Source organism: Pseudomyrmex gracilis, unplaced genomic scaffold (assembly GCF_002006095.1).
Source record: "Pseudomyrmex gracilis isolate BER0280 unplaced genomic scaffold, ASM200609v1 scaffold_54, whole genome shotgun sequence".
In the NCBI taxonomy this organism is placed as follows: domain Eukaryota; kingdom Metazoa; phylum Arthropoda; class Insecta; order Hymenoptera; family Formicidae; genus Pseudomyrmex; species Pseudomyrmex gracilis.
This window is the reverse complement of record NW_018020638.1, coordinates 570480-594061: the sequence shown is the minus strand read 5'-3', so window position 1 is coordinate 594061 and position 23582 is coordinate 570480. Positions and strand designations below refer to the sequence as shown.

The window sequence follows — 23582 nt, the reverse complement described above, 5'->3', positions numbered from 1 at the left end:
AATAACAGTAAGCAATATACACATTTAATGAAAAATGTAAAAATTACAAGATAGCAGATAAAACATTTTGAATGTTAAATAAAAAATTGAATAAAATTAAGTAAAAAAAACTAATACAGTTTCTTTCTTATCAATAATGTTTCGGCAAAACATCCTTGCAGTTAATAAATATATATATATATATATATATACATATATTACAGCATATGTGTGTGTATGTGTGTGTGGAATAATTAGTGTGGAATAATGTGAATTCGAAATATCTGGAAAAAAAATCACATGACCGGCTGAAATAGTGGGGAAGGATTTTTAGCGCTCGCGCATGGCCGTAATATTTAAGCGACGTGACGATGAGTTCTGATCGATGTGTCGATCCATATAGTCGCATTAGCGAACAACGACGACTACCAAAGGGACGAGACCACGACGTCAAAGAGCGACACAGTCGCAGATTAGGCTCCTATCGGCGCACAACCGAAGAGGTTGTATCAACCAGGTTGTCGAGAAAGAACAAGCGTGTGTGTTCTCCTCACATCTGGGAAGAAACTTTTTCACCATCATGACCAGCCGCATCTCCATCATCTCTCTTTCAGGAGGTCAGTACGCGATTTTGTGCATCTTCATGCAGCGCATTTGATATTAATTCACGTATAACTACTAGAAATAGAGCGTTTGTATTGCCGTTTTTATTTTGCGAGTTCAAATTTGATAATCGAACTTATCTCGCTTCATTGGAATTTTATTTAGCCAATATATTTTACAAATACAGATTTTAAATATTATTTACAGCGGCAGAAAGAATATTAAGTAAACTCTTTGAACGTTTTTTTTTATAACGCAAGTCTATGTTCTTCAAGTGCGATAATGTTATTCTTAATACAAAAAAGAATCAAAACTATGTTTTATTCATTGCCTTGCTTGATTCAGAATGACGATACACGTCGAATGATTTACATTTAGTTTTGTTAAAATGTTGTTACACAACATCACTTCGTTTCAATCTTATTTCTCTTGCTTTTGAAAAAAAATGGTAAACTAGTTTCCTATTTTTATGCGGTTTAAGTAACCAAAAAAAAAATATCAAAAAATAATAATAGTGAAGTACTCGTTGAAAATTAAAATGAGATAATTGAGGCTGTACGAGCGATGCACTGGTTGGTGTCGTACAATTTATTTTATTATATTAATGTGTGTGTGGTTAACAAACGTTTCAGTTCAATTTTGAGCCTTCCTCAGTGTAATGTTAATTAGATTTGCGCATCAATGATGGAAACTCAGTATAAATGTTTTAATGCTCTGATAGATACCAGGCATTGAGTATGTGTGTTGTTAGTGAGTCAAATGTCAATGCGCATTAATATAATAAAATAAATTGTACAACACCAACCAGTGCATTGTTCGTACAGCCTCAATTATCTCATAAAAAAAATAAAATATAAAGAAATTCTGCGTACATAATTTTCGGTAAAAATAATTCAATCATTGAAGGCAATTATCGTTATTCTCATCGGTATCGTCGCGATTTCACACAAAAATATCACTTTCTGTGAATAATTGATAAATTAATTAAGAGAGCACTCTAAAATTGACTTCATGCGTGAATATATATATATACATAACGATTACAATACTTTCACATATATTAATTAAAAATCAAAAAAAAGATTTGTATTTTGTGTGTGCGATGGATCATTCGAAAGTGTCGCCGTTCAAGCTGTGAATGCAACTGCTGCGCCATCGATTCCGCCGAAATGGCAAAGCGCAATTACGCCTGTAATTATCCCTTAATTTGCCACTTTATGTGTAATCGGTCGATTAAACTCGCGCCGGCGAGGTTCTTTGTCGGGCGCACGTGCTTCTTCTTCTTCTTTTCCTCCTTCTTTTCCTCCTTCTTTTTTTTCTCGCGCGGTGTGTTACATCGTTTTTTTGCGTTTGCATTTTTTCGTTTCGTAATAACGACACACAAGTGCACCGTGCGGTTTTTGCACTAATTCATGTCGCTCATATTCATGCATACGAGGTTTCGGAATTATTTCAGCAATGTTCTTTGAAAAAAAAAAAAAAATTATCGTGAAATAATTTGAATGTGAAAGAAGCGATTTGGTTTAACTATCTTTTTAAAGCAAAAAAAATGTTGTTGTTTTTTAACATTTTGCGAAATGTAACAATGTCTCTCTGGGAGACAATAACAAAACGCGCTCAATTCATTTACCACTCACCTGTACTAAGTACGAGATAATTATCGAATTGCGCTGCACAGAAATGCACGTGCACAAAAGCGGCATTACGTCAATGTGAAGCGTCGTCCCGTAAAACTTATTCGACGTGTTCTTATTCCACAATTAAAAACGACGCTCGCTTTTCTCTCGCAATACAAAAAAAACTCTTGTCTTGTTACAAAATAATATGCGACGAAAACACAATGCATCTCACAATAACGCAACACGAGTGAACTAATGCATATTTATTGATACTTGAAACGCGTTAATATATTAAAAAAAAAAAAAAAAAAAACTAAAATCTCGTATCTTAACGTTCTAGAACTTGCATAGCTTTCGAACGTTTATCCATGAGATGTTTTTTATTTTTCGTAAAAATACGGAAACATTTCTCGGGACTTTTTGATTCTTGATTTTTAATAAGCTGTATTTTTACGCGAAAACAAACGTACGTTTTTCTCATTTAACGTAAACCCGCCGTTGTCACTTGGTCTACAATTTTAAAAATAGAAGAATAATCAAAATTAATGATTAAAACCTATAAAACAATTTATCATTAATGTATTTGAATAATGATGTGACATCATCTTGTTTTTTTTCCAAAGCTCGCAAAATCGAAGTATTTTTTTGCAAAAGAGTTGAGTGCGATAATATTTAATAAAGTTGTTCCGTATATTTGACATCAATTACGGCTTGTTAATACAAACGTTATCAAGTGATTAACATAAATTAAATTAAATTAATTTGATCTTTGCGAGTGGAGCAATTTTATTGCGATTAATTCTAGAACGTGACAATAATATAGTGAAAAAGCATCGTGAGAAACAACAGTAATAGATGAGGCAAATGACTTTGAGTTAGAAACAACCGACAAGTGTTAGTAAAAATCCTTATCGATCAACACATCGGGCTCAATTAATGAACCGCGACGATAAATACGCGCACTTGTGTGTTAATTCAATGACTTGTATTAATATCTATTTGCTTAATTCGAATCCGTGTAAGAAAAGTCGGCCCCATTGATGTTCCCGGCGCCTCGTTTCTAAACGCATGCTTCTCAAAAATGTAAAAAACAATTGCGGCAAAAAGAAACAAGCGAGTCATCAACGAACGTCATTACGAAACGCACGTGTGTGGTTACTTTCACAATGCGTGTGAAAACGTAATGTAAAACGTAATCACATTGTATGTACGTGATGTATCTTTGCAAAATTATATGGTTATCGAGCAAAATTGCGCGATTGTCGCTCTGACGCATTTAAATACATATGTGCGCTCTTATTTTTAAAATATTTTTAAACTGCTACTTTTATGCTCTTTCCAATTTTTCAATCTTCGTCCGAATTCTGAGCTAATTGGCGTGCGCGCGTGCACGCGCGATAATAAGTACCGATAATACGACACGTTCGTGACGTTAATTACACCCTAACGCTTTTGTACGAGAAAACCGTCGCGTTATCAAGTCGCGATGCGGTAATTTATTTTTTTTGACTGTTAGAAAAATAATATTCACACACGGACACATTTACTAGAAAATGTTTCTTGACAATAAGTAAATTTGAAAGAATGTTTTGTTTTAGAAAAAGAAAAAGAGGCTTGCGACCCGGAACGCGGAGAAGAGATCGCGAACTTCGAAAAGGCCATGGAGATGTGCGGTGAGTTCTCGTTGAGAAACGAGCGATCGATCGGCGCGATGATTGACAAGATATTTTTCAATACGACTTATTTGTCATTTTTCTTAACACAGAAAATGGACGATACCAATACACCATTTTGTTGGTGTGCGGTGTAATATTCATATGCGTCGGTTGTCAATACGGTGCGAACGCGTACATTTTAGCGTCGGCCGAATGCGATCTAAACATGAGATCTGAGGAGAAAGGATTCTTGAACGTCGCTTTTCTCATAGGTAACAAAATTGATTAAACAACCAAAACGCTCCAACAAAGTTGACAATTTGTTTGCTAGATTTGTTCGCTTCACGTAATTTTGTGCAGAAATCGACGTCAAAAATCTATATGTGTATTTGTTTTTTTTTTTTTTCAGGATCGGTGGTTAGCGCCCTTTTTTGGGGAGTCTTCGCAGGTGCGTACGGAAGGAGGAATCTCATACTGATAACTCTCTTCACTGACAGTATCGTGACGTTGATCACAAGCTTTATGCAAAGCTTCAAGTTGTTCCTAGTTTTCAGAGTCGTAAGCGGTTTCTTGTAAGTGCAAATAATTCACACACCAGTGCATGCGAGCGCGTACTTACGTAACAGACATATCACCTCAAACGCTCCGTTTTCAATTCTCTTGTCAATTTGTTTTTTAGGATGGGCGGACCCGGTGCTATAGCGTACACGTATCTGGGCGAGTTTCACGCGGAAAGTCACAGAGCGAAGAGCATTTGTTTCCTAGGCTTCTTTTTTACTCTCGCCTGGTTGATATTACCCGGTAATAATTTCGTTACAACAGTCTATAAAAAAAAAAAAAAAATATACAGATCGTTTGATATGTTTTGCAACATTAATATTGCGTAATTTATTGACTATATTACCGACTTATTCAGGTGTGGCGTGGATTATCATACCGCTGCCGATATCCTTCGAATTCTACGGTATTCATTACAATTCCTGGAGACTGTTTCTCGGCATTTTCAGCGTGCCGCTTTTCATCATGGGCGTGATACTTCTCCAGTATCCCGAAAGCCCGAAATTTCTGTTGTCCCAGGGCAAGACCGACAAGACACTCGCGATTCTCCAAAGTATCTACGCGGTGAACACCGGACGCGATAAAAGCGAGTTTCCGGTAAGAAACGCAAAAATATGTCTTTGCTCGCTTATTTTTGGACAAAATTATATAATTTGTTTATTTGATTTGTAATATTGATTGTTCTCTTCGAATCAACGCGATGTCTGTTTGTCAGATAAAAGAACTCGTCTCCGAAGCCATGTTCGGGAAGGATCAAGCGTCGTCTTCCGCGTTAACGGAGTTGTTGAAAAATATTTGGTGGCAAATGCGCACCATTGCATCGCCACCTCATCTGAAGTACGCCGTTCTCTTGTGGATGATTTATTTCACGAACATGTTCGGGTATGTTCCTGCTTTTAAGAAGATTAGATATATGTATAACTTTTCGTTTATACATATTGTTTATATATGTTTTTAATCGTGTGTGTGTGTGAGTTTAGGTTCTACGGTTTTAATCTTTGGCAACCGGATCTGTTCAATCGTTTCGAGAATTATCACCAATCGCACCCGAACGCGTCGATGACGGTTTGCGAGGTGATATATCACACGCATTTGTTGAATCACACCGTTATACCGGAAGAACCGTTTCTTCTCTTGGCGAATCGTGCCACCGTAAAGTGCAAACCGCACATAGACGAGCAGGTGTTCATTAACTCCATGACCATTAATGCCGTTTGCCTGCTCGGCAATATCCTTTCCGGCTACTTGGCGAACCGGGTTGGTCCTCGAACAATGCCGAGTAAGTGCTGCTTCTCTAACTAGTAGATAGTCTATTTAATTCTAATCGCCAAAACTTGCTGATCACCAAAACGAACTTCTTTTGCGCAAACGCAAATTCTTTTGTCCCAGTAACCACGATGTTCATTGCCGGCATCTCGACCATCGGCATCTACTTCGTGAGATCCTCGCTGCAGCTTCTCATAACGACGTGCTTCTTCTCTTTGACGATAGCGACGGGGAATTTCGTGATCGCCAGCGTGGCAGTCGATGTTTTTCCCACATACATATCAGCCGTGGCTGTAAGCATGATGGTCTGCTTGGGAAGACTCGGCGCGGTGGTGAGCAATTTGGCATTCGGCATGCTACTGGATCTCAGCTGCGAGATTCCAATATTCTTGCTGGCCGGTGTCTCCATATGTGAGTACAGAGACGACGAGATGTAATTACAGAACTAATTGCATTGCAGTCTTCTCGATATGTGATCACAGACAACGACAGTTCGAGAAGATTTTTGTAACCATACTTCGCCAAATTTAATCTTCTTTTTCTTTATCGGAATTGTGGTCTTTCTTTATTTGAGAATATTTTTCAATATTTAGAAAAAAAAAAAACAACAATTGATTCGTTCTTTTTCAGTTGGCGGATTACTGTGCTTCCTGATTCCGAGCAAGGAAAAGAAATGAAAATCGTCTTGTGGATCGATATTAAAATTTAGGAAGGAACGAAGTCTCGAATGAGAGTAAAGAGTTTCGTATTGTTTGTTATACATTCTGTTATTTTTTTATATGCGTGTGTGTGTCCGATTTGTGTGGAGTCTAGAAGTAATGACTGTATTGACTGCTACAAAAAAAAAAAAAAAAAAGAAAAAATTAACGTGCCTTTCGTAGGTATAATGTTCAATGACATTTCACAGACTTTTAGAAAAAAGAAGAAAACTGTATTCTAGGTTTATGTTTTTTTATGTAATAAAAATCTTTGAGAACTACGCGACGCATTTATGTAAGTGTGTTAAAATATTTATTTTATTAAAAAAAAAAAAAACGAATTGAAAAAGACAGATTATCAGAGTCATCGTCACTCGACTCACTGATATCACGATATTACGTAATTTTAATGTTGTTAGAGAAATATTATACGTATATGTATATATATCTCATATAGTTTTACACAAACCTATTGTGATTACACATAAATTCTATCCAACTTCTCTTAAGAAACACTTTTGTTAGATAGAATTTGTTTTGAAAATTATCAAGACTTCTATTTTTTTTCAAAGTAGAAGCGAAAAGTTTAAACAAGAAAATATTGCGTGTATATACAAGATATATTCACTATATGATAATAGATGTTCTCGTCGAGATACGTGACGTGTGCGATGTGGGATCATATGGTTGGTTGTGATTCAATTGAACAACGCGTGAGATACAAATTTGCAATTTTATATATTTGTTTCTTTTTCTTGTAAAAATGAGTGGAGAGGATTTCTTCGATCTTCGATTACACGATCGTCGCTTGGTAAGCGTGGTTACTCCAGATTCGGAATCGAAATACAATGATATTGAAAATAATATTGTAAGTTCTCGGGAGAGATATCTCTCTAATAATATCGCGTTTACTTTGTTACGCTACATATAGTCGCACTTACATTCAATATACATATATCTGCCGTTTTAATTATTATTTATTATTACCATTCGTTATATTATTATTATTATCATTATTATTAATATTGTTATTATTATTACCGTCTCGCTGACGATGTATCATATAATATATATATATATATGTATATATATATATATATACATTTATATATTATATATATATACATATATACATTGTATATGCGTATGCGTGCGCGCACACCTTATGTACAATATATACAGCAGAGTTGTTCATTTTCCTTCTCGATCTTTCGTTGTGCACTTCTTTTGCGCATCGATTGCATGTGTATGTTTGTATGTGTGTGGGGTGTGTATAACATATACATATATATCTCTATACATATATATATTTATACTTTGTTGCGTATATTGCAACAAAGTTTTATTGCGCGTGATTCGAAAGTAAGAAATCGCAGATTCTCTGATCGAAGAGCAATCAGTATTTAATTCGCGAACGTTATCGGGATAAAATTTTTTAATTAAAACAAAACACAACGTCTCCGCTAGTCTAAAACTCGGCGGTGCTTTTTTTCGTGCTCCAATTGCAATTTGAAATCGTCGTTACGCTCGCAAATGCGATTTAGTAGCTCGGGAAGAGGTATCGTGTGCCACACAGGCACTCGAATTCGAAAAATCGTGCGAGTGCATCGTTGCACAAATCGTATATCTCGTCGCCTCCACATCGACGAATTTCAAAACACGACGAACGAACGACGCATTTATTTGACAAAATTGTTAAAATAAAATAATCATGTAATTATACATTTAACATTCTTACACATTTTTGATAAACACTCTCTCTCTTTCTCTCTCTTCTGTATCTTTGTTTCAAAAATCGCGTCGTCGACTTGTCGCCATCATAAAAAGACTCCGCTCTTCGAAGATTTTTTTCTCCGTCCGACACAAAAAAGTGACTAGAAAGATACAGTTTTTTTTTTATCTCTTTTCTTTTTGTCCGAGTTTTAAAATTCGTCGACAAAATTTGCAACGCACTGACTGCCCCCGGAACTGTACTCTTGAGAGAATGTCTCTTTCCAATAATTTATGCAAGCTTTCCATTACGATCGAAAAGATGCGCGCGTTCGAAGAAGAGAAAAACGAATATAGTGGAGAACGCGTTTCTCTTTATTCTCCGATTATATCGATTTGAACTTTCGGAAAGCGCGTCTCACGTGAGAGGTAAGGCACTGTATACAATATATTCGCTTATTTATTACATTTTAACGGGCGTAAAAAAAACGCGCTCCTATAGAACGTACGACATGGCAGGACTCGGAAATTCGTTTAAATACGTCGAAAGATTTTCTTTCTTTGTTCTCTTTTGTTTTTGTTTTTTTTTTTTTTTATCAAAGTTCAGAGTTCATCACCGGTGTATACACACGTCATTACTCTAACAAAGTGAAAGAAAAGAGAAGAGAGAGAATAAAAAAAAAAAAGAAAAGAAAAAAAAACGGATACGGAAAGAGAGGAAAGATACGAAGACGGGCGGCGTAATATCCCGCGATGTTGTTGAAGCAATTAAGAGTATTTATCACACACACTACAACAACAATAGTGAATTTTTCTTTTACCGCGTGATAAACGCGCTGCGTTGTCTCTCGCTCTCTAAACACTAATTTAATGTAACAGTGAACGGCTATGTATATATAAAGGCACTATGTTTCACAGACGTAGAATCCTTATAGGGAAATTAGCTGCCTTCCTTTGTTCGTTCGTGCAAAGATTAATCCTTTGTTCCCTCGTTATCGTCCTTTATTGTCACGTATTCGTTTCTCTCCCGCGCGCACAAAAATTTCGACAGGGCGCATTATGATCGATTGTTTAAAAAAAGCAAATGAGATTCGCGACTCGAAGGCATCTAATCTCGCTAACGAGGAACTTTCGTATTGCAATGTATCTCTCTCCCTCTCTCTCTCTCTCTCTCTCGCTATTGGTATATATATGTATATATGAGTGTAAAGATTACTTATACCTAGCCCGCACACGTGAAGTGGTCGGCCGATCAAAAACAGTTTAACAGACAGCAGACGGCTAGAAAATGATTCTAATTGTCGTCCGGTCGTCGTTAACATTAACGTTATTACTCTCGTTATTACTATTACTGGATAATGGCACGTCGCGCCCCTCGGGAGAACCGGTATCTTCGTCGAACAAGCGGCTAGAGCTTTTATTATTATTATTATTAGGCAAAAGCCAATTGTTTCTTTTCATTAATCTCGCAACAAATACACCAGCGGCGCAAGAATAAAATTTATTTCTTTATTGAAGAGCTTCAGTCTTGTGCGCACGCGCGCGCGCCCGCCTCGAGGATGTAAAAAACAAATTGTTTTCTCCATTGTAATAATTTATTAGCAAAAGGAAATTATAATTTTTTTAGTCTGAGTATGTTGTGGAATGAAGATTAAAAAAATATTGAGGAGCAAAAAAAAAAAAACATTCGCGATTTTAGAAGAGTAATAACAATATGAAAATCGAAGGAGATACTCTCAAATTTTAGAGTTTGAAACGTAATATAATAATTTTATGAGAGAAGAAGACGAGAGATGCATGGTCGCAAGTGCGAGGGACGTGAAAAGGAAAAATAACGCAGAGCAGAACGAGGTAGAATGAAGAAGACAAGTCATGCATTAGATGAATCCATATGTTTCAGTTCGAAATGCAAAAACGTTTCACATGCAAAAAACGAATTGTACACAACAGATGTATTTATGTCCTTCTTATTAGAGAAAAAATTTTCGTCTCTCTCTACCGTACGTTACAATTATTCATCTCCGAGTTTCTGTTTAAATGTTTTTTTGTTTTTTTGTTTTTTTAACTTATAGATTAGTGTAAACCCGCATTTGCGATATACAATCCTTACGATGCTACAAAATTCACGAAAAAAAATCTTTTCGATTTTTTCGCACTTTACTTATTATTATGTACACGTGTAGTTTACAAATAAATGTATAGACATTCTTCGCGAAAGAGCAGAAGTCAAAAGTAAAACAAAGAATGTCACACATGACAGCGATACAAAAAATATGATATTGTAATAATAATAATAGTGTGTTCTATTCATGCATGAGAGAATCGTCAATTCAAAAACATAGACGGAAATGAAACTTCGCAAAGTTCATATGATTCACGAGAGATACAAAAAAGATTGACAAGAAACAATCCGTAGAAAGAAATCGCAGCGTTTAATTTATCGCTTTCTCTTCTTACAATGTATCGAGGTGTTTGTTATTGCAAGTTCGCTGGTAAGTTCTTTGCGTTGTGTGTGAACGTCGATCTGCTTTTCGAAATTTTTTTGAGACTTATTATTGCGGAATTATTATTATTTTTTTTGAGCTACATAGTCTTCATTGCAACAAAAGAGACGGATTGGATGTATCTCGACTACAGCAACGTGTCGGGGGCAGTAAAAAAAAGACTACGAAAAGCAAGTCGGAGTCGTTCAAAAGTGAGAATAATCCGTCGGCGAAAAATTTCTTTTCCGCCGTCGTTACAATTGCTTTCGTCGACGATCTGAACCCGATTTTTGCTCTTTCAATCTTTCTTTCTCTCCTTCTTCATTTACACGATACGAGTTAGCTACCTATGAACATTTTCTGTATACGTGTGTCTCTCTCTCTCTCTTTGTGTGTGTGTGTGTGTGTATACATATTTAATATATACATTCAAATCGCGCAGCATCACAATGTACCATTCTCGTGGCTCTCAATCTGTTCAATCATTTACTATAGAGTAACCGGCCACTTTTACGTCGATAAAAGCGGTAGTACGAAAGTAAACTCTAATGGTCGAAAAGAAAAAAAAACCTACGGATCGATCAGTCAATTGTGTATTATCTCTGTGTATGTATGCGTGTATATTTAAATGTACGCACGTGAATGAATACGTATGACTGGTACATATTACATCATATTTAATTAAACGCGTTCTGAACACTCTGAGTACGCTCTAATCCTTCTTTCGGGTCGATTCGTATCTAAAGAGTATGTAAAAAAAAAACTTCCGCGCGCATATATAGTATACATATGCTTAACTATCTCTCTCACTCTCACTCTCTTTCTCTCATGTATTATTTCTACGAGGAGTTTTCTTGTACGTTGAAAATTAGAAGTGTCCTTGAGTGGTTTTCTTTTTTACTATTGCATACATATACATACATGTATACATATATAAGTTTTCAATTGACTTATCTGTGACGAATGTCAAAGACCCATCAAGGACAAGAAAAACAACAGATAAGCATTCAAAAGTTCATTTTAAATTATAATAAATATATGATATATATACAATTGGCGATTATAAATGCTTTACCAAATGCCTTAATCGAATAATGTCTTTGTCATTGTTTAACACTTTAACTTTATGCGCTGAGACATTTAAGCCGCCGATTGTATATTTTACATATTCGTATATATAAACTATATATATATATATATATATATATATCGAATTATATATACATATACAAACACAGCAGAAGCTTTATTATCGTAACCAACGCGCATTGCATCAAAAACTCCGAAAGAAAACTACCGAAACTATATATTTGGTCATTTTATTTATAAATTTGTGCAAGATATCTGTAAGTGTTCGCCATTATTCTTCTCTTCTAACACAACAACGATGTACTATATATATTCGAGTTTTTAAATGTATAACATATATGTTGTTATTATAATAAATGAAACACAGCTATTTTGTTTTTGATTTTGTGCTTGATAAGTCGCCGACTCTCGTCACAAGCAAGTCAATTTTCTACTTTTTAAAATTTTTATTTTCGAAACATCTCGACGACACGGTAGAAACAAAAAAAAAGTATAATCATAATCTCAATAATCGCGTAATTAGCGATTAGTCTTTCATTTCCAACGTTGCGAAACCTCCGCCAATCGTTACATCCTCGTTTTTGTTTTATTCTTTCCTCCCTTCCCCACACTCATACACGCGCACACACATCTTTATCTCCGCCTTAGTCGCCGTTTCGCAGTTTACCTCGCGCAGCAACGCGGCAATCGTAAAAAAAAGGAAGAAAAAAAGACCTGCGTTAAATTCTTATCACAGTACATCGTATTACTGTAGTACAAAGCTCCGAGAGATGGAGGTATTATATAATTGTTTCGTGCAAAAACGAGCTTGGCACGTGGCGCACTTTTGTTTCCCGAGAGTACGTGCTGCACCACGAAGGGAAGCTGGGAAGGCACAGTGTATTTACATGTACTATACGTATATGTACAACACCGAACGACGATCGGAGATGACACATCCAGGACCAGTGGCACTGATCGCGCAATCACATTCTCGATCAATTTAGCATTGATTTAACAATTGCACATTCCACACAATATATTATTTCTATGAGCTGTTTACTCTTTTTTGCAAGTACAAATAAATTATTATATTATATAATGTTATTATATTATTATGTAATATAATAATTAAATAATATTATTTACTTACATATATAATATATATGTTGGAAGTTTTTAAAATTATTATCGAGTGATTAAACTCATCAATAAAAACAATTTTTTAATAAAATCTTTAATAAAATATCTCCTTCTCTCTACAAATAATCATAATCGTTGCATTATGCAACATATACATAGGTTTTGTTACGTGATCGCTTGTCTGGTTCGTGTTGCTTGTTTTCTTTTTTCTCGCCGAAATATACAAATGTCTTATTTTGAAATTGCAAAAAGTGCAAACAACACGAGAACCAGAATCATTTAATTGCTTCGTGTCTTATCTTCTCGTAAAACTCTAAAATTTTCCTTGTCTTTCTTGTAGAAGAATTTCACGCAATCCGACGCGCGTAGACTATAAAACACAAGTGACTAGACCTATCGGAAGCCCAATTCTTTGCGCTTCCTCTTGTCATAAATTTCTATACAAACGCCCGAGAGTAGCTACTACTCAGTAGCATCAACGATTCAGACGATAAGACAAGAAACATGAAAAAAAACTAAAATATAAAATTCAAACTTTTTTTTTATGTCAAGATTACCGAAAGTACCACTCGTCGATATCTGAGTCACTCCGTTCGTTCGATGAAACACGCTCACAAGCGCGAGCTCCGCGTTTGTTTTCTCTCTAAATATCTCCGTTTTACCGACAAAACAAAACAACGCGACGTTGTTCCTACACAGACGTATTATTTTTTTACAGCGTGTACTTTGGTAAGACTGTTGGGGTTTTTGGGGCGATCTCACCCCTCCCCTTGGGCACGCATCGCCGGTAATCGTTTCCGGCACGCGGGTTTTTTTTTTATATTTTATATATATTTATTTTGTTTTTTTTTTAAATAACACAGCTCTCGCTATAGGACGGAGCTAAAGGCCACGGTCGCCGCATCATTATCACCGATCCTCCCCAAGAACAACAACGACGACGATGAGGAGGAGGAGGAGCAGGAAGAGACGCAAGTTGAGGACGAGACTCGATGATACCCTTTGGAATGGCCAGCTCGCGGGATGATCACCTGCACGGTGCCAGGAGCACCTCGAGCCAGCACGGGCAGGAGGTGACTTCCTGCCGCGAGTACTTGGGTCCCCAGCCTTTGGCGAAGCTGATGCGGACGGAGTTAATGTCGACGGGGCCGGAAGCGGGAAAACCGGCGGCCTGACCGCCGCCGCTGCCGCTACCGCCGCCGCCGTTGTATGGAAGCTGCAGGATCTTGGCGCGATCGAAGATGTTCAGGCAGAAGCCCGGCGGCACCCGGTAGACCAGCAACGTCTTCGAGTCCGGGTCGTTCAATGTGGGCGAGTTCACGAATATTGGGCTTTCCGACCGGTTGTACGCCCATACACCGTCCAATTCCTGACTGAGCGTGAGTCCTGCGACAAAATGAGAAAAACACATTTATTAATTCTCGGTGTCTCTCGACGAGTTCAAAATATTTTTCCTTCCCATCGCGAGAACACACTTCGATAAGCGACGAAGGATAACGTTTATTCAAGTGTTGCGCAACGAGGTGCAAAGTGTAACGGTTAAGTGAACAAGGCTGAGATATGACGGCAGAATTCGAGAAAAAGGAAACGCAAAAAAATAAAAAAAAATAAAAGAAAAAAACACGAAGAAAAGCGAGCAGATTTACGTAATCGAACGGAAATTTTAAAAACTTACCGAGACCGATTTTGCTACGCGTACGCTGAACCGAAGGCGGTGCATTGTGATTCTCGGCCAAAGTCGCCAGGCAAAGGCCGTCGCCATCGTGGAGAGAGTCGAAAACGTTCACCGTCGACGGCTCCACGGGATACAAACGACCCACTCGACCGCCCAGTTCCCAGTACGCCAGAGTGCACCATTCCCTCTGTCCTGTTTCACCTGCAAAACAAAGTGAAAAAGAAAAAACTTTAAGTTATATGAAACAAAACAAGAAAAAAAAAAAACGTCACGCTGTGCATTAAAGTCTACACTTTTATGCGTCGCGCGGTCGAATTATCCTCGTCGTTGTTTGCAACTTCCTGGCGGTTTGCGAAGGTAAACGGTCGGTCCACGAGAAATCGTAAATAAGTAAATAAGATTGAAAACAAAAGAATGCGAACAAGTACGTGTTCTCAGATTTTTTTTTTTTTTTTTTATCGCTCGGAAGACAGAGAGAGATTCTCTCATTATCTCGCCGGATGACGACGTCTTTCGACGTGCCCGTACTTTGAGGTGAATTTATTTACGGTCATCTATGTGATGAGTCGTTTAGTAAAAGTAGTACTTCCGTTGATCAAGTGTGTCTCATTTTCTGAAGACTCATTCTCGTCCACCGCATGCCGGGCGGCTCGATAAAGCCCATTCAACGAGATCTTTTGTTAGGGTCTCTTCTCGGTAAGAGATTTATACAAAGAAGGGCGTGCTGTGCAAGGCTGTGCGGCATCACAAAGAACCGAACACGGGTCGCCGTCGTGGGTTTAGTCCCACGCTTTTCGTTCTTAGTCTCGCAGCAGGAACGGGCGCCACGTATACTAAAAAGACACCGGACGTGTCGCCGACCAAACAGATTCACAATATCGTGTGAATTGTTTTCAAAGGTCTGAGAAATGGACGACGTCGATCGGATTTGCTGACTGTGAATGAAATCGTAAGAATTGTAAAAAAAAAAAAAAAAATATTCGATAATCACGTGTTGACGCTAAGCGAGTCAATTCAATTTTGTCCTCCGCACTAAGGGTGATCTCGTCAGGTTTTACACACAGGTATTTTTAGAAGAGTATCGGAAGTGTATACACTTGTGTCACATGCACCGAGCGAAGCATCTTTGTATACTCGGCACTCGACTTTGAGAGCGAATCTTTAGGATAAAAAATATATTAATATCTTCGCATGTAATTTTTATTTTTTTTATTTTTGTTTTTTATTTTTTTATTTTTTTTTTATTTTTTTTATGAACTTAATTATGAATAATGAAAAATAATTTCATTATTCTCACTCTAATCAATCCGAAATCTGATTTTTACAAGTGTCGCGATCGCCGTATTTTTTTTAAATCTCAATTTTTTCCTCGTATTGTATATTTATATTTGTGCATTATTTGAATTGTTCAAGTGAATTTTGCGTCACCTGGCGCAAAATCGTTCAAGACACTCGCGTGCCGCTCTCTTGCCGATAATCGGTAATGTGCGTTTGATAACCGGTTTCCGAGCTAATCAACCGGCGAGAGAGCTCGCTCGAAGAAACGCGCGAAGAATTTCCGGCCGAAAGTCGCTCTTCTTATCGCGACCGCAATGCACGTCGTTCGAGATTTCGAGACTCCTCGGACATCGGAGCTCTTTGGCTCTTTCGGCTTGGCTCTTTCTCTGTGCTACACATCGCATGTGTAAATCGACAACGTTTGGGTGTGTGTGTGTGTATGCATGTCGCCGTGAAGCGGCGTCGCACACGGGCACGAGAGATGGGTCGGCGAGGGGGAAACGAGGGGAGCCCCTTGCTTCTCTACCACCACAGATAAAAATAGATATTACGAGTTTACCGCGGCGCCAAGATTGCGGGGTATCGCGACGATTACGTCATCGGTAGTAGCGCGAGTGGTTGGAGCAAGGACGCTCGTCGCGTCGCCCGTCGTCGTCGTCGTTGTCGTTGTCGTCGTTGTCGTCGTCGTCGTCGTCGAATTTTCATGTTTATCTGCGATCGTCTGCAGTCTTTTAGCAGTTTCCGACGACCGGCCACCGCTGCGATGCGCGTTTTAATGCTTCGCATCGGGTTATTGCATCGCGTCGCGGGGCCAGAAGACGTTGAGTCCGAGATCGCGCGAGGTGGATAATAAACAAGAGTGCAATCAATGCCATTTACTAGGAGTATAAAATCCGGAGAGAATAAATATCAGTGTGATTTTTCAAGATCGCATAAGAGGCAATAGCGGTTTTTATGTAGATGTGATATTGAAGAGATCCTCTGAGGTCTGCGAATTTTGAGATGATAAAATGGATAACGAACACTCTTATTTTTGGTGCAACGCGTAATTCGCTCCATTATTCTTTGTCAAAATTGTTGACGCCAAAATGTTAAAGTTTGACACTATGCCACACTATCGTGGAAATAACGCAATCTCGAGAAGCACATGTAAAGTTGCAAAGGAATAAGATTCTTCAAGTGCAAATACATGAAAAAAAGAAAAAGCAAACAAACAAAACAGAAAATAAAAAAATATATTCCCGCAATTTTATATATATATATAAAAAAAAAAATAAATAAAACGTTCGTTTATCATAAAAATTGCTAAGATTTGAGTCAGAGTATCTTTTGATGTTGCGCCACCGCTTTCCTCGTCATCGTAATGTCGACAGGAAGTGAACACGAGATCGCGAGAGATCTCGCGCGAGAGTATCGCCACGAGGTGCATCCTGCGGTTCTGCACGAACTTACACACGCACACACACACACACACACGCAATCACGATACAATAAACGCAGTCACTAAATGTGGGCCACTACGTATATGTATATGTATATATATATATATACATATACATAGAGAGAAGAGGCAGAGAGAGCGCGCGCGTGCGAAGCAGCAAACGCATGCGTCTGGAAAATTGGAAGCAGACTGAAAGCCCTGTAATAAAGCAATTCTGTCGGTTCTCTGAAGATCACGATAAAGAAGCAATTACGGAATTGACCGCGTCTTGCCGCGGTTGCTTCTTAAAGTGTCCTCGTTTCCTTCAAACGCGCCGAGAGAAGCGAGAAAGAGAAACGTATTATTTCACGTCTGGCTACCGCGGAGAGACGCGACCGGCCTTTTATTTTCATATAACCGCTCGCGTTTCCAAGGATTTTAAGCTCGTTTGAGAAAAATCACTCAATGAATCGGTGCCGGCGACCGCGCCGGGAATTACCCCCGCCACATCGTCCTTCGCGCTGATTAATTCTTCTGCCGCGCGTCGTCTCTGATCCCGAGACGATTGGACTTCCACAAAACGTGACTCTTCTCCGAGACACGTTAAAATATATTCAGACACACTCTAACACACATATCCGTAAAACCAAGAAAATTGAAATATCACTCTCGGTGATTTGTTTCCTGGAATATGCTTCTCTCTCTCTCTCTCTCTCTTTTCCGACGTATTGTGACATACAGACTAATAAAAAAATCTGAATTAAATACGAAAGTAATTTTCGGCCGCGTCGTCACGCGCAATCGGGAAAAAGATACGCGCGAGCGTCTAATGGCTAATGCCATTGGAGTCAAGTCGCAGATATTTATCGTTTGCAGCGTGCGCAGATCTCGAGTGTCGACCTTCCCAGTCGCATACCAATCGCCGCGCAGAGCAAGATGTTTGCACGGGAGCGTGTGTAAACACGGATGGGAGAAAAATAACGCGCGTCGTCTCCCGAGACACGCGCGCGCGCGACAACGCCGTAGCTAAAGTGTCTGGAGAGTCTCGTTTGGAATGCGATACTACACAACACGTTGCGATACTGCCTGGGTTATTGCTGTTCCCGACGGAACGAACGTGTTACCGCGTATCATCTCGTGAAATATGGCACAATAAAATTCTAATCCGCGCGCATAAATAGCGGAAGAGATGAGAGTCGCGCGCGCGCGCGCGAAGAGAAATTACGCGATCGAAATCGAGATCGTTTTGCCGAACGATCGATCTTATTGCTCGATTGACTGTTTCGAAGAAGTCGCAGGTTTGCCACAAGTTTTCCTTTCTTCCTGGATATGTTAATTATTTAAAAAAAACTTTAGAAACAATATATCTTGCTCTATTATATCGCGTGTCCTGTTGCGGAATCGCGTGTCGCACTTTTCCTAGCACATAAATCCATTTCCGCGCTATGCACGACGCGCGGAAATGGATTTATGTGCTAGGAAAAGTGCGAGTGTTCGCAAAACAAAGTTTGTAAATCATTACGAGACGCACGAGAGGCCGGGACGACGATTTGTGGGAAAGAAAGTGATTAATAGATGGACGAAATAAATTCTCACACTGAGAGAGAGAGCGACTGATTGATCGAGTGATTATGTTTTATTTCTTTAAGCACTCTCGGAAAAATCTCTTCCCAAAGGAAAAGAAAGAGAGAAAAAGAGATATTGCGAAAAACGAAGTGAAGAAAATAGAAGCGGGACGTTGTCGTCGCAGAATTCGGCCTAAAAGCGAATTCCAGAGGAATTGGATGCAATTACTTATCGACGACGCGCGGCGGGGGGGCGCGCGTCGCCATCTGCAAGAATAATGCCGACGGCTTTCCGACTTCGCTCCGCTTCGACGTGTGTAACACATACTCGCAGCAAGTGGACGACGAGAGAGAGGGTCGGAAGAGTTGTTTTGATCGGTTCAATATTTTACATTCGTAAATTGATCCGGCGCGATTTATATCGCGTCGTATATTTTGCGCGACGCGAGCCAATTCAATTCGTCGCTGCGGCAAGAAACACAAATGGAGAGGAACGGCGTCGTTGAATTTAGCGTGATTTGTACGAAGCGGCGATGTGCACTTTACGAGAGTAACACATGTGTGTTTACCGAGAAAATTTATATATTTAGACGCAAAATATTCAAGCCAACAAAATATTTGTATGTATGTGTGTGTGAGAGAGAGAGATGTAATATATTATAATTTTTATAAAAATAAAATGTCATGTAACTAAAATAGCTCTCCTCTATTTATTGCGAGAAGAATTTAAATTATAGAACTTCGAATGTGTGCAAAACTGCCTTTCCTGATATGAGATATTCCACCTTCACAATGGCAAATAATAAAAGTTCACGCCTACTGGGCATCATGTTGCGTTTTATATTCGATCGATAAGAATAGCCAATTGTGGATGGTGCTTTAAGCGGGATCGGTCGCGAACGAGCGTAGCGAGCGATGTAAAGCCACCGGAGTGCCAATGTGTTTTCCCTGTTGGGTCAAACACCCTGAAGCTTAGATAAGGTTCCCAACCTTGGCATGGCCGAGCCAAGAAACTGCATAACATAGGTGGCACACACATGTACTTCGCACACTGTTACGCGTATACATAAACGTACGTATATCTGCGCGTTAACAATTTCGCACTGCGCGAGAGGAGATAAATACACCAGCGCTCGCAGTAAGTATTGGAAGTGCGAATATTGAGAAAAAAAAAAATAAAAAAATAAAGTACGCGATTTTTCAATCTGACATTCGTCGCGATTACAAACGCGATAAATTATGTCTCAATATTCATCCAAACTCTTTCATTCGAAAAATATGTGTAAAAGCGATGCAAACTCTTAGATACACGTGTTTATGAGATCATCTTTTACTTTTAGTAACACATTTATCTACGCTCGATTCTCTCTCGTCCTCTTTTTATATCCGCCTTGTGTGCAAAAATAGTTGCCACAATCTGATTATGATTCCGAAGGCAATTCCGACACACGTGGCTATCTATTTCTTCAAAAAAAAAAAAGAAAAGAAAAGAAAAAGAATTACGTTTAACTGCGAATGTGCAAGAATACAGAGAATACATACGCACGCACGCACGCACGCACGCACGCGCGCGCGCGCGTTCGTGAAATCACGCCGGTGGCAGACGCATATCGGGGTCGACGGCTGTACGGTAAAGGTAGTAAAGGCAGTGGCCGTGTCGCGTATATATATCGGCGCTCGGGAGAGACGTGACCCTTGTCCTTCAAACGGCCTTTCTACGACCGCGTGCGCGCGGTCTCCGTATAGGTGCGCGTTGCATACCTAACGACACACGCTCTCCGCGTAGCTCGCAACAAGAAAGCCGGCCACGACGACTCCATTGCGATCGCGCGCGCGTCGTACTTTTACGTCGAGGTGCATGCCGCGCACTTAAACACACACACACACACAGGATCCGACTGCAGAAGTTGTGCCTCGCGCGCGCGTCTGTGAAATTTTTATTTTTCTTTTATTTTTTTTCGCAACACATTACGCGATCGGTCGCGCGCGGTTATTTCACGCTCGCGAAGAACGAGAAGAGAATCGAGTCTCGATTGTTACGAAACGCGGGCCCTTGTGAATGACTTGAGTGCGCGCGCGTGTACGGCGCAATGACCGCACACGCTCTAGAGTCACAGAATTCGCAACTCGCTCCGCAACCTGCCAAATTCCTCACTTCCGTCACTAATGAAAGCAGTAACTACCGAGTTCCACCGCAGTGTTGAAAAAAAAAAAAAAAAAAAAAAAAAAAAAAAAAAAAAANAAAAACGCGGCTGCAGAAAAGCGTCCGTTCAACCGGATACGTTCGCGCGTGTGTCTTGACACAAGAGAAGGCGTTTTAGTGCTCCAAGTACTCTAATGTGTGTTATACTTTCTAAATTGCGCTTTGCTCACCAACGCGGTTGTACAATATCATTTAAATAAATCTGATTATCATATAGACATGTAATCGTGTTTTCCGAGTAGTAGTTTACGACCGTTCTTTAATGAAACGCAATTTGTAACGTTTAAATTACCGACCAGCTATCGATATACCGTATTTATATCCGTCGTGCGTGTCTTGTTCATCTTATTGAAGACTTAAAATAAAACACGTTTTTGCGCGTAATAGATTTTTGTCTCTTGCGCAGTTTTTTTCACCAAGAATAGCTTCCCATCTCTGCTTCCGTATCAGATATACTGCATCGTAGGCCGAAATGAATGAGTTCGAGACTTCCGAGAGACACCCCGTATAATACGATCGCGAACCACAACTGCCGTATTATATGCATAACACGCATATGCACGTATGTATTGCACATATGTATCTAGTTTGATAGACGAGAACGAGCGCGAGCGATAGAAACTACGACCGAGAGAGAGAGAGAGAGAACAGTGTTTGCTGCGCGATAAGATGCGGCAAAACCAGTGGCGCCCGTTTCTTCACCGTGTGTGTGCCTCTCTCTCTCTCTCTCTCTTTCTCTCGGTAATTTCAATATTTCCAAGTTTATTGAAATATCGAGAGCTCGCCTATTAGATTCTCTCGAGAATCCTCCTCCGTGACAAGAGTTAACGCAATCACCGACGAAGGAAGAAGAGTCACGCGGCCAATTTACCGCCTATAAACAATATAGTCTTTTTATCTACCTTTTAACTTATCGTTTATTTAACTATCGTTTATTCGCTAATTTCCACTTTATCTCTTCGGCGAGGTACTTAGACATGAAAACTTCCTTCGTGAGTTTGTGTTCTTCTTATCAGAAGAGATATTATAGTCAAGGTTTCAAACAAACCAAAATGTTACGAAATTTATCGCTCTGTTTGTTCTTGTATCTTTTCCTTCTTTTGTATTTCGATTTTTTTATTTGAAGAGCTTTACCTCTCTCAATGTTTGCAAGTTTCTCGTTCGCTTTAGCACAGCTTTTGTAAAAACATAATCGAATTCAGATATTTTAACATAAGATCGTTTTATTAGAAATGAAGCGTTTTGTGTTTGAGGCAGTGATGATTGTGATCTCATTCGACTTCTGAAAGCTATCTCTACGTAAACCGATCCCCGACGGATCGTCCGAGAGAACGCGCGGTTGGTTTTTTTTTTCTTTTTAGTTTCTCTGCGCGCATTCCGAGATTACAACTCGCAAGTATTTTGCATAACCAGAGCGGCGCTAAGTTAAATAAGCTCCGTTCTAGATAAATACTTTTAGAAATGTGCGTAACACGAACAAAATATGAATTATCGCGATAGGCGTTTCTCTCTCGATTCGTTACGACAGGAAATTGATATGAGAACATGCGCGCGCGGGGCAAACGAAGAGTTATTATTTCCAACCGTCGTTGACCCTCCTCCGTCGACGAGACTCTTCCTCGGACTTAATAAATCGATCCGGTCGTATACTTACACACACACACACACACACACTGAACGCAGGTGCGCGCTGAAGGAATCGTTTTCAATCTCGCGAGCTCGCGTCCGTGTAATCGGAAACGAGAAGAAACGTAGACGACGACGACGACGACGACGACGACGCGATCGTGGATTAAGAGAATCCACGCCACCGGCTTACCTTGAAAGAAACGGCAGGATTGTTGAGCCGGAAAGCTCAATGAAGACGGTCGCGGATTTTTTTTTCCGCAACGAAACGTATGCGCGTGTCAATTTTTTCTTTTTTTTTTTTTTTGCCACAATGCAGAGAATCGCAACTAAATGAAACGAGACGAGTATAATATACAATTTCGTCAAGTTCGTTCGTATGTTTGTCGACGTTGCATTTTGCGAAACATGCGCGCGCAAACGCCTCGAAATATACCGCAACTTACGTAATCACGGCCCCGCGCAATATGCACGCACCGAGACGTTTATACGTGTGGATGCGAACGAACTTCATCATCGCAAAAGCGGACATACGATGATGCCATTCATCGAGTTTTATCGCACGCGGCGCGACCTTGCGAAGACGATTTTAATCGCGCTGTATCGCGCTTAGAACCACGTCCCCGCGCACCGAATTTCCACGGGAGAACAGCAGCGACACATGAGCGCGCGCGAGCGCGAGTTGTAATCAATCAGTGAGAGATTAGAAACCGCGATCATGCGGTTTTATATCAGCTGTCTGTTCGTATCTCTCTATCGGCGCGAAATGATTTTCTTCGTTTGTTTAACTATAACGTTCTAGAGTAGAGCGGCACGTACAGACTTCGGTAACAAGTATTATAATTTTTCTCTGACACGCGTGAGACGCGGAACGTTTTTCAAATGTAAAAAGCGTTATATTTTTAGATTGTTTTTTTCTTTGATCTCGTTTTTTTATCTCGTGACTGACGCTATTTTCGGCGCGCGACGCGAATCACGCAACGCGAATTCGCGCGAACATTCAGACGGAATAATCGATAAAAAAAAAAAAAAA

The 23582-nt window shown here is 39.5% G+C and overlaps 2 protein-coding genes across 2 annotated transcripts in view; one reads left to right on the top strand and one right to left on the bottom strand.

Moving 5' to 3' along the window:
- The first annotated feature begins 381 nt into the window (after nt 1–381).
- LOC109853758 (synaptic vesicle glycoprotein 2B-like) lies at nt 382–6631 on the top strand. Its single transcript, XM_020426153.1, has 10 exons — nt 382–596; nt 3800–3874; nt 3967–4128; nt 4266–4428; nt 4536–4657; nt 4773–5011; nt 5130–5296; nt 5395–5693; nt 5804–6091; nt 6311–6631. Exons 1-10 carry the CDS (start codon nt 560–562, stop codon nt 6355–6357), a joined length of 1599 nt encoding a protein of 532 aa, XP_020281742.1. The 5' UTR covers nt 382–559; the 3' UTR covers nt 6358–6631.
- A 6261-nt stretch (nt 6632–12892) lies between these two features.
- LOC109853761 overlaps nt 12893–23582 on the bottom strand; it is a 42306-nt gene continuing 31616 nt past the window's right edge. The window contains exons 4-5 of the mRNA XM_020426156.1: nt 14458–14658; nt 12893–14168 (exon numbers count right to left, since the gene is read on the bottom strand). Of these exons, the coding sequence (XP_020281745.1) occupies nt 13810–14168; nt 14458–14658 (560 nt within the window). The 3' untranslated portion in view covers nt 12893–13809. The remainder of the gene's footprint in view (nt 14169–14457; nt 14659–23582) is intronic.